Source organism: Leucoraja erinacea, chromosome 8 (assembly GCF_028641065.1).
Source record: "Leucoraja erinacea ecotype New England chromosome 8, Leri_hhj_1, whole genome shotgun sequence".
In the NCBI taxonomy this organism is placed as follows: domain Eukaryota; kingdom Metazoa; phylum Chordata; class Chondrichthyes; order Rajiformes; family Rajidae; genus Leucoraja; species Leucoraja erinaceus.
The window spans coordinates 12,563,278-12,575,753 of record NC_073384.1 but is presented as its reverse complement, the minus strand read 5'-3'; the positions used below and the strand labels follow the sequence as shown (position 1 = coordinate 12,575,753).

The 12,476-nt window shown below is 43.8% G+C and overlaps 1 protein-coding gene across 2 annotated transcripts in view; it reads left to right on the top strand.

Annotated features, from left to right (window-relative positions):
* The window catches only part of cfap61 (cilia and flagella associated protein 61), a 114,657-nt gene that overhangs the window by 100,494 nt on the left and 1,687 nt on the right, over positions 1-12,476 (top strand). For both annotated transcript variants that reach the window (XM_055638990.1, XM_055638991.1), the window contains exon 25: positions 4,757-4,847. In XM_055638990.1, coding sequence (XP_055494965.1) covers positions 4,757-4,847 — 91 coding nt within the window. The remainder of the gene's footprint in view (positions 1-4,756; positions 4,848-12,476) is intronic.

Sequence of the window (12,476 nt, the reverse complement as noted above, 5' to 3'; positions counted from 1 at the left end):
ACAGCCCACTTTCTCCGCCTCTTTCTGTCTTCTTCCTGCCCCCCCCCCCCCCACCCCCCCCATCAGTCTGAAGAAGGGTCTCGACCCGATACGTCTCCTATTCCTTCGCTTCATAGATGCTGCCTCACCTGCTGAGTTTCTCCAACATTTTTGTCTACCTCGATTTGTCCAGCATCTGCAGTTCTTTCTTAAACACTGAGTTACTCCAGCACTTTGTGTCTTGTTTTGATCATCTGTAGTTATCAGCAAAACTATTGTGATGTGACTGAACAATTAGTAACAGTGAATATGGCTTTGAAGGAGTTTGTTGGTGTGTATTTATTATTGCATGAGAACGATTCTTGTGAAGCAAACCCGTTTTATTTCTCGGCATCACTTTTCAGTTGCATTACAAGAAGAAAAACAGAAGTTCCATGTTCCAAACTATCTAATTTTAGGAACATTTGATCTTGTTGAGGTTAGTTTAGAGATACAGTGTGGAAACAGGCCCTTTGGCCCGTCAAGTCCATGCCGATTAGCAATCACCCATTCACACTAGTTCTAACCTACACACTAGGGACAATTTACATGAGCCTGAGAACCTACAAACCTGCGCGTCTTTGGAATGTGGGCGTAAACTGGAGCACCCGGAGAAACCCCATGGGATCGTAAGGAGAACGTATAAATTCCATACAGACAGCACCCATAGTCAGTATTGAACCCGGATCTCTGGTGCTGTATGGCAGCAGCTCTCATTAAAGCTGATTTCAGCTAGAATAACACCAAAACTGTTATTGGTTTTACATTCTTCAATCGAGAAGAGAAGCTTATTGAGACTTCTTACTATTGGCTATTACTCATTGATCTTATTTGGAAATACAGGTGCACAACCTTTTATCCGACAGCCTTGGGACCAGACACTTTTCGTAATTTGGAATTTGTCGGTCTTCGGAATGGAAATTTTTTAGCGTTGATTTTAATGGCTGGCTCAGTGGTAGAGTGCCCGGCTCATATCCACAAGGTCGCGAGTTTGCGCCTTGATCCCGGCAGTTCCTCGGTCACGAGTTTGAGTCTTCAGTGTAGTTTTTTTCTTGCAGAATAAATGTCTGTATGAAATGCAGTGTGTTGAATGAGTTCCTGAATTTGTAAATGTGACCGCAGCATTGAATCACCTCCCGCACTCATGTCACCCTAGCGGGGCTACATGCCCTAAGGCGGCCTAAGGCGACATTTTCACACTCTTATATCCGTGTGCAGCAGAGGCGCCAAACGTGAGCTTTGGTGTGCAGACGACATCCTGGAAAAAATGTCTGGTTTCTTCCAGGTAGGCGATATACCCTCCCGCGCAATATACCCTCCACTTCTCTTTTTAGTTCCCCTTTCTTCCAGGACCGACCTGAGGTTCCGCTGTCACCTCTGCAGGCCACCCTCGGTGAACGCTCACTCAACTTTGTCTTGGGATTCCTACTCTCCCGGTCAATGTACCCTCACCTTCTCTTTTATGAATGGGGATTTAGTTCCCCTTTCGTCGAGGACTGACTGGAGGTTCCGCTGTCACCTCTGCGGGCCGCCCTCGGTGAACGTCCTGTCTCCCTGTCCCTGGGATAGCAGGGGGCGATCAAACATCACAATACCCCCCTCCCCCTCCCCCACACCCCCAACTCCAGAGGAATCCGCTCCCCGATGGGCCGCTACGGCGACAAGTGGCAGTTCGCCCACAGCCCGTGCTGCGCGACCTCAAGAACAAGACGTACCTTGCGCACCATCAGTTTCTGCCCCTCTGGAGTTGGAGCGGGGCTGGAGTTGCAGATCTGGGATCTCCGTGCTTGCAGTGGGCCTGGGGGTCGGTGTCCCGATGAGGGGGCACAGCTCGGGCTGTGGGCGAACTGCCACTTGTCGCCGTAGCGGCCCATCGGGGAGCGGCTCCTGGTGGTCCCGATGTCTCCCGCTAGTTTGCAGTTTTCCTCTGGAGTTGGAACGGGGCTGGGCTGCTGCTGGCTGTGGGTCTCTGGGATCTCCGTGCTTGCAGTGGGCCTGGGGGTCGGTGTCCCGTTGGTCCTGACGTCTCCGGTGACTGGCACTGTGCTGCTAGCATCGCCGACGTGAAGACAGTGCAAAGCCCCCACGCCGGTGCAATGGGCGGGGAGCTGGAGAGGGGAGGGAAGGGGTCACACACATGGCCGGGAAGCAGAGGGGTGTAGGTGGGGTGAAACTGAAGGGAGCGACAATCTGCAGCTCCCTGCCCGCTGAGTTAAAAAAGTTCCCACGCAAGACTCACGATACACTGTGTATCGTGAGTCTACCGTGGGAACTTTTTTAACTCAGCGGGCAGACAGCAGCATATTGTCAATTATTAACCCTCCCGCGCAATATACCCTCACCTTCTCTTTTATGGATGGGGATTTAGTTCCCCTTTCTTCGAGGACCGACCGGAGGTTCCTCTGTCACCTCTGCGGGCCGCCCTCCGTGAACGTTTTCAAGGACCTTTTTTCAAGGACTGAAAAAATGTCGCTATTCGGAGGTTTTCGTTATTTGGATCTTCGGATAAAAGGTTGTGCACCTGTAGTAGCATCTGTATATCACAGAATATCATCCAGAAACCTCCGATGATAGCCCAAGAAAGGCTGCACCAAATCCCAGCCTAATTAACAACTTCCATCCAATTTAGGGTAGGAGTTTGCTGGAATGGCCACAAATTTTCATTCGACACTACAACTAATTTACACCATGCATATTTAATAGCATAGTAACTGCTGTTTTATACTGCAGTAATGTAAGCACAGCTTTCTCGTGTTTAACTCCTGTGATTTTAACACAGCCTGTTCTGTTTAATTGCAGTGCAGTGATATTCTGCTGTCTTTGCAGTGATATTAGCACAGCTCTGATGACACACCGAGTAGGTGACCTTTACATAAATGTCACATTTTGGTAAACCCTGGGTCCTGGGCCTTTATTCTTCGGGAATAGAACACATTGCTTCTTTTTCTCTCAGCTGTGCTCAACCAATTACAGATGCTAACAGTGGGGATATGAAGAGTAATCATTTATGGATTTCATTAACCACAGAAAGACATTAGCACTTTTTAAAAATCAGCTTGCATTTACGTAGCATCTTTAATGGAAGAAACTACCCTTGGGTACACCGTAACATTGCATTTAAATGAAAATTGGCATAACCAAAAAGATGAGCACAATAAAAAAGACATTCATCTTTACGTATCACCTTTCCTAACCACTGGGTGTCTCAATGTAGCCAAGTAGACAGATAGTGAAATGCTTGGATAGGGTGGATATGGTGAGGAAACTTCCACTAGTGGGAGAGTCCTTTAGGGAGGAGATGAGGAGGAATTTCTTTAGTCAGGGGGGTGGTGAATCTGTGGAATTCATTGCCACAGAAGGCTGTGGAGGTCATGTCAATGGATATTTTTAAGTCAGAGATAGGTAGATTTTTGATTAGTACAGGTATCCAAGGTTATGGAGAGAAGGCAGGGGAATGGGGTTAGGAGGAAGAGATAGATCAGCCATGAGTGAATAGCGGAGTAGACAAGATGGGCCGAATGGCCTAATTCTACTCCTATCATTTATGACCTTATGACACGGTGTAACCACATTTGTAATGTTGGGAATGCATAGAAAACATCCAGAAACAGCAATGTGAGAATGATCAGATCCAGTAATAGAATTTAAAACTTTTTATTTAAGCACAACGGTTATGCTGCATCATAAGCATTAAATTATCAGCAGACCTTAACTAAAACCGAACATATCATAACTAACAAAACAAAAAAACTATGGAATTACAACTAAAAGACTAAAGACTGAACATAACTATTAGGGAAAGACTCTGGACATTCAACTAACAACTTTCATACAGAACGCAGCTTCCTTATCTACATAGCGTGAAAAGGATGTCTATAGCACCTTCATACCATTGAAGGGATTATTGTCCCGGTTCTAATCAGTTTTAACTTTGAGTTCACAAACTGTTCTTTGTTACTGTGTTCAGCAGACCTGTTCTCAAGCAGTTAACATTTTTTTAAATAAACTAATCCCATGAATTCTAGACTAACCCCATCAATTCTCTGCATGCCCCTACATTATGAACAAAACAATATTGGAGAAATTGGTTGAGGGGAGACTTAATAGAATAATGTAAAATTATGAAAGGCATAGATAGCGTAGACAGTCATAACCTTTTTCCAAGGATGTAAATGTCAAACATTGGAGGACATAGCTACAGTATAAGGTAAGAGGGGAAAGGTTTAACAGAGAAGTACGTGGCTAGGCTTTATTTGCACAGAGAGTGGCGGGTGCCTGGAACGCATTGCCAGGGGTGGAGGTGGAAATAGTGGCATTTAAGAGATTTTGAGGTACTTGGAAGTGCAAGGAATAGAGGGATATGGATCACGTACAGGCAGATGAGATCAGTTTAATTTGGCATCATGTTCCGCAGAAACATTGTGGGCTGAAGGGCCTAAATTGTACTGTTCTTTGTTGTATGCATGACACTCATTGAATGGGTGAACCCACATTTTCAAACAAAAATAAAGATTGCAAAAATGTTATTCCTGTTATTCTACAAAATTATCTGTCGTTCTGAATCTTTTGTGAAAATTAATTATTGATTTTAGCAGGAAATAATTAACCTGACTATTCTAGGAGACATTGCAAAACAAAATGATAGTGCCAATGTCAGGGCATTCACTGATAAAACAGTAAAAAGTGTGTAATATGTGCGCGGATCTAGAAAGTAACAATGTTTTTTTTCTATTTTTAGTTATTTTAAGGAGCCTTGGTCCCTCTGTATATATCACGACCGATTCGCGGACTTCAAACAAGAAGTGCGGCAGATAGTGGAAGCTGAAAGGGTATCTAATTATTTTGTTTTGTTTTTGTTTTGAATATGAAAATACATTTTCATGGAATTTTGGCTTGCAGTAACATTTAAAGCTCTTAAACAATGGTGGTCTTCATTTAGAAATATTAAGACAATATTTTGCCTTCTAAAGAATGCATATTGTCACAATACAGTGGAACAAAGAAAGAGCCGCCAGTTAATGAACGTTCATGTGCATTATCAATGCTCATGCAAATTAAAAAACATGTAAACAAAACTAATTACACACCACAGCAAAAAACAAGAAAAACTTAAATATGTGAACAAAATGTTTCACATATTGTTTACATGTTGGGTTCCTGACCTAACTATTCACAGGCAGCAATAGGTCCACAAGGAGCAGTGAACATGCCATTGAGTTGTTTGCTGAAAGATCCATTGTGGCATGGACCCTGATGATAGTTTGCAGAAAACCCGAACCTTGCAGCCAACCCTGCATCACTCCTCCATCTCCAGGTTAGATAATGAATGGAGATGGAGGTGAAGACAAGGCAAAAATCACAGTGTGGCAACAAGGTGTGGGGCTGAAAGCTACAGAAAGATGAGCATATCCAACTACATGTTCAGACTACATGAATAGATGATGCCCAATGGTCAAGTAGTTCAGATAACTGTGACAGGTTCATACATTCGTGTTCACAAGTACTAGGAGCAGAAGTAGGCCATTCGGCCCATCAAGTCTACTCCGCCATTCAATTATGGCTGATCTCTCAACCCCATTCTCCTGCCTTCTCCCCATAACCCCTGACACCCTTACTAATCATGAATCTGTCAATCTCCACCTTAAAAATATCCATTGACTTGACCTCCACAGCCATGAGTGGCAGTGAATCCCACAGCTTCACATCCCTCCGACTAAAGAAATTCTTCCTCATCTCCTCTCTAAAGGTATGTCCTTTAATTCTGAAGCCATGGCCTCTGGTCCTAGACTCTCTCACCAGTGGAAACATCCTCTCCACATTCACTCTATCCAGGCCTTTCACTATTCGTTGTACCAGAGAATCCCATTTAGACTCTTTTGCTGTTGTTGATTTCTGCATGCTCTCCAGTGGGTCACTTCACTGCTCCTATTGCAACGTCACCTCACCCAGTCCCAGTCACACTTCCTCCTTCCACTGCTCATAATGGCCTGCATTAATCTTTGAAGTTGCAGTAGGGATCTGAGGTTTTCATTTTAAATGCCCTATCACCAATGCTCGAAAGCTCTATCACATAACTTCAAATCATTATGGTCCAGCCTAACTTACATGTCAAATCTAGGTATTTATTTTGTAGTATGTGTGTACTTTGTATTTGAAGTGTTTTGGCCCTCATTCTGTTGTCAGTGTGTGGTTCCACACATAGTTTTATTTTGAGATAATTCAACGTGACAAATCGTTGTGGGTAGACTTAGAGGTGAGTGTAATCACATTTCTGATGATGGACTAACAAGGTCACCAATACTGGAGTGAAGGAAAAAACTGGCATTGGAGAGAGGCAGAAATTTGAGGCTTTGAGATCTGGTGGAATTGGAGAGAGAAAGGGTAGGGTATTTAAATATGGTGATAATTTTAAATTACATTAAGCAAAATGCTATACATTAAAATATAGCATTTTCTATTAGACCACACCATTGTAATGGTTAGTGTTTTTAATTTTCAGGATATGAACATCCCTAGCAAAACCACAATTCATTTCTCATCCCTAATAGCCTGAGAAATGGCAGTAAATCATCTTCTTAAATTGCTGCAGTCCATTATATTTTAACTGCGTCTTAAAATCACAATTAACTTGACAATGATAGGTACTGTTTGGCTGGGGAACTGACCACTATATCGCAAAGATCAAATGTCAGCTCTTAGACACCTCTGTATTCCTCCCTCTGGTCTATGACCCCGCCACTCAACACCAATCCATTATCTCCCAGACTGTAATGGGCCTCATTTCCTTGGGAGATCTCCAGCTACTGCTTCTGATTCTATAGTTTTCCAGCTCTGCACAGACTGAGTCTATCTCCTACCAAGATCCACAAGCAGGATTGTCCTGACCATCTCACTGTTTGAGCTTCCCCTCAGCCTGCCAAACATGACACATCCCTTCTCCCCTGGCTCAGTCTCTTCCCACGTACATCTCTCCACCACTTTGACAGTTTCCAATTCCAATTCCCTGCTCCCGACCGACTCATCTTCACCATGGATTTGTAATCCTTTTATACCTCCATCCTACATCAGATGATCTAAAGGGCTTTCCACTTTGGTCAAGAGCAAAAACCAATAATTTTCCTTCCACCAACACATTGATTTGCCTGACAGAACCTGTCCTCACACTGAGGAACTAATTATTCAACTCCATTTCTCTGGATTACAGGTTATTTGGAGCGGTTCTGTTCATTACTTCTTGGGACCTCGTTTTCTTTTCCCAGTATATCCAGATGACTGTATTAATGCTGCTTCCTGCATCCATACAGAACTCAAAGATTTGATTGACTTTGCTGCCAATTTCCACATGGTCTATTTCTAACTCTTCCCTCTCCAGATCTCTCTATGAATGCATTTCGTTGTCTCTGTACTGTACACTGACAATGACAATTAAAATTGAATCTGAATCTGATAATAGGTTTATGAGAAACATCCATTGTAAGCTTATAGAATCCCACAGCTATCCTGTCTCATCCTGCCAAAGGTTCCATTCTCCCCATCACTTCATCACTATCGTACATGCTTGGGTGATGAGCCTTTCCACATACTTGTCTCTTCTTATGGCATCATGGCTTCCCCATCAACAAAGTTACTGGAGCCTTTGACTGCACCTCATCTACTTCCTGCACCTCTGCTCTCAGCCCATTTACTCTTGGACCGAGTGAGGATATAATTCCTCACCTTCCATCCCACCATGCTGTGTTCACTGGATCGCTCTTTGCAATTTTCAACACCTTCAATGAGATTCCAATACCCAGACACAGGTTTCAGCATTTTGGAATGGAATGGAATGGAATGGAATGGAATGGAATGCTATTTATTGTCATTCAAACCTAGGTTTGAACAAAATTACATTTACTACAGTGTTTTACATTACAAAAAACCCAAGACCCACACTTAACACAGTTTACATAAACATGCATCACAGTGAGTCTCCAACATCTCCTCACTATGATGGAAGGCAAAGTCTTATCTCTTCCCTTTATTCTTCACCCGCGGTCCAACTGCAGCGTCTAGGTGAACTGGGTCTGCGATGTTAGAGCCCCTGGTGACGATGGTAAGTCCTGTGGCCATTTAGCTACGCCGGGCGATGTTAGGCCTCGCTCCGTGTCCTTTCAAGCCCGCGGTTCCAGCGGGAGAAGCTGCCGTTGCGGGAGCCCCGAAAAGCGGTCTCCTCCCAGGGACCTGGAGCTCCCGATGTTCCTGTCCACCGGGCCTGCAGCCGGGGCTTCCGAAGCTCCAAAGTCGGGTCGCAACCGCGCGCCACCACAGCTCTCCCCGCTCTGAAGACAGCCAGCTTTGCGTTGTCAGGTCCGCAGACCCCGCGACTGGAGCCCTCAGGTTGGTCCCGGCCGGAGGCCGCTGCCGGCTCCTCGATGTTAGGCCCAACGACATCGGAGACCCGACAGGGAAAAAGTCGGGTTCCCGTACAGGGAAGAGACTAACGGTTTCCCCCACATATACACAGCTAAAAAATAATAAAAACTAAGCTCAAAACATACATTTAACAAGACAAAAATTAAAAATAAAAATACGGACGACTGTAGCCGTGCTGCTGCCGTTAGTCGCCGCCACCAACTTTATGTTTTTGAAGTGATCACTCTCTTTGTGATCCACTCTTTTAGCTCCACCAACCACTCCCTTTTTTATGGCCATTTCCCATGAAACTGTAAGACATCTGTCCTTTCACCTCTTCCCTTCCCACCATCCAAAAACCCAAACTGACCTTCCAGGTGAGACAGCAATTTGGGTTTAATGTACTCCTTCCAATTTAATGTACTGCATTTAGCATTTAAAATGTGGTCTCCTCTATATTTGGAGAAACCAAGTACAAGGTGGGCGATCACTTTGAAAAGATCTGTGCTGAGTCTGCCAGGGTGATCCAGAGGTCCTTGTTACTTGCCGCTTTAATTTCCCATTCCACTCCCACACTGGTCCTTCTTTCCACAGTCTCCATGGGTTTATAAAGTAGCCAAATATATGCTTAATGATCAGCTCACATCTTCCATCAGGGAACATTGCAGCCTTCCAGTTTCATTCTCAACTTCTACAACTGCAGGTTACTTCATTTCCACAAAAAAAGCTGCAATAACACAGTCAAGGCCCTTCTTGACTTGAAACGTCACCTATTCCTTTTGTCCAGAGATGCTGTTTGACCCGCTGAGTTACTCCAGCTTTTTATGTCTATCTTCAGTTTAAACCAGCATCTGAGTTTCCTTTCTAGATACTTAATTTCCATACTTAGTTTCCAGACCAGGGCAGCTCAACCATCTGTGATTATAGGCTCCGTTTTCTACTCTCCATCAGCCCAGCTGAACTCTTGAGCATATCCTGCAGCACTCTACTTCACAACTCTTGTACTACTTTGTCTGTGTTCCTACTCACTGGTTGTTCTTATTTCTCAGCTTTCATGAACAAAGAGCCACCTTCTCCCTCCCTATTTGTCCCGGTTAACCCATTGAACGAACATCTGACCTCATTTATAATTTAACCCCAAGCCACACCCTATCATGATCAATCTATTTGTCCTTTCCATCCCTCCCTCCCTTCTTCATCTTTCCTGCAGTTGGATATTAACAAGCTTTTCCTCCTTCCCAGTTCCGACCAAAGTGCCTTTGATCAAAGACAGCAACTCCTTGTCTCTTTCTACAGATGATGTCAGAGCTAATGAGCATTTTCAGGATTTTCAGATTTTATTTCAAATTTGCAGCATCTGCAGATTTGACTCTCGTTAACTTTACACAATGTCATTTATCTTTCACCTCCTGAGGGGAAAAAAATCCTTAATATTTCTACCATGACCAAATCAGAACCCGGTAAAATCACGCAGCAGACCTCGCCCAGGCACCACGTTTCTGGCGCTGATAAAGTTACAAAATGTTCGTCGAACTGTCTTATCTTCTCGCAGCAGCGAACCAGGCCCTTCGATCTCGGCAGCCCTTAGCCAGATCCCCCCTTTGATCTCGACTCTAGAGAATTGTTAAATGATTTCTCTTTGGACTTGACCCAATTATTAAAGTACATTAGAAGCACACATCCCTTGATATTTGAGTTTTTAATATTGGATACCTAGTTTTACTGTAATAATTCAGTTCCAGAATCACTACGCCAGGCTGTGATATGAATCCTTGTGCAATGGGGATTTAATAATATAAGCACCCGTCTATTCTTTAAGCATAGAAAATTATAAAAATACAGATTGTTGATGTGTTTTTATTTCCTATTTTGTTTTCTGTAATGTCCAAATGTTCTCGTCCATTTAAACATAACGCATTGAATATAATTTGAAACCACAACATGCAGTGACATTCAAAAATCATTTTCCAAGATGAATGCTCTCTCATTGAAATCTCGTACTCCAATTGCAACTTCTTTCTTGCTAATACTACGTCATCCAAAATATGAGTTCTTCTTTCCAGAAAATGTAAACCTTTTCAATCAGATCACCTCTTCCACAGCATAACGGGCATTTCTCAAAGTAACGCCATGTCATTAAATTCCACGTCACTAATGATGTTGAGCTTCAGCCTTCTCAACCATCTCCAGCCTATTGACGTGGTTATCAAACTATTTACCTTCCACACTGCTCCACTTGGATGTTGCCCTGTTGTTTTTGTTTCTGAAGTCATTCAACCAAATTCCTACCCCTTAAACTCTTGCCTTCTAAACCATAGTCCCCCCATCAACTTGATCCATTGATATCTAAAAGCAGCGCCTCTACTTCCTGAGAAGATTATGGAGAGTCGGTGTGTCAAGGAGGACTCTCTCAAACTTCTACAGGTGCACAGAAGAGAGCATGCTGACTGGCTGCATCATGGCCTGTTACAGCAACTTGAACGTCCAGGAGCGGATAAGAATGCAGAAAGTTGTGACCACTGCCCAGTCCATCACTGGCTCTGACCTCCCCACTATCGATGGGATCTATCACAGTCACTGCCTCAAAAAGGCTGCAAACATCATCAAAGGCCCACACCATCCTTGTCACACACTCATCTCTCCGTTGCCATCAGGAAGAAGGTACAGGAGCCTGAAATCTGTAACATCCAGGTTCAGGAACAGCTCTTCCCCACAGCCAGCAGACTATTAAACACAACATCAAATAAGCTCTGAACAATAAGTCCATTATTACTATTGCACTTTATCTGTTATTTATTGTATATATATATGCTCCATGGTCTATAGACACACTGAACTTGTATCTCCCGTTCTGTATTATGTTTACATATTCTGTTGTGCTGCATCAAGCAAGAATTTCATTGTCTTATCTGGGACACATGACAATAAAACTCTCTTGCCTCTTGCCTCTTGATTAGCATTATTCAGTACCCAGTTAGCTTAGGTTGTTTGGTATGGAGCCCAACAGTTTCACTCAGTTGATCAAAACGAACAGCGGCATATCTTTACAAAGATCTCTCTTGGTGGTAAAGTCTCTCAGAGTGCTTCACTGAAGCATTAGTGAACAAAAGAAAATGCATTGACTTGTGAGTCAGCAGGTTGTGGTTTCAAGATTCAAGAGAGTTTATTGTCATGTGTCTCAGATAGGACAACAAAATTCTTGCTTTGCTTCAGCACAACAGGACATGGTAGGCATGAATACAGAACAGATCAGTGTGTCCGTATACCATTATATAAATATATACACACATGGATAAATAAACAGATAAAGTGCAAATAAACAGATAATGGGCTATGAATGTTCAGAGTTTTGTTTGTGTTGAGTTTAATAGCCTGATGGTTGTGGGGAAGTGGCTATTCCGGAACCTGGACGTTGCAGTCTTCAGGCTCCTGTACCTTCTACCTGAAGGTAGCAGGGAGATGAGTGTGTGGCCAGGATGGTGGGTCCTTGATGATGCTGCCAGCCTTTTTGAGGCAGTCACTGCGATAGATCCCCTCGATGGTAGGGAGGTCAGAGCCGATGATGGACTGGGCAGTGTTTACTACTCTTTGTAGTCTTTTCCGCTCCTGGGCACTCAAGTTGCCGAACCAAGCCACGATGCAACCGGTCAGCATGCTCTCTACTGTGCACCTGTAGAAGTTAGAGAGAGTCCTCCTTGACAATCCGACTCTCCGTAATCTTCTCAGGAAGTAGAGGCACTGATGTGCTTTCTTTATAATTGCATCAGTGTTCTCGGACCAGGAAAGATCTTCATAGATGTGCACTCCCAGGAATTTGAAGCTCTTGACCCTTTCCACCATCAACAGGACTGTGGGTCCCCATCCTACCCCTTCCAAAGTCCGCAATCAGTTCCTTGGTTTTGCTGGTGTTGAGGGACAGGTTATTGTGCTGGCACCCTTTGGTCAGTCGGTCGATCTCTCTTCTATACTCTGACTCGTCCCCATCAGTGATACGTCCCACAACAGTGGTTTCAAGAGATATCATAGATTTATGACCACAAATTTCAGGCCATAGTCTTGAGTAATAA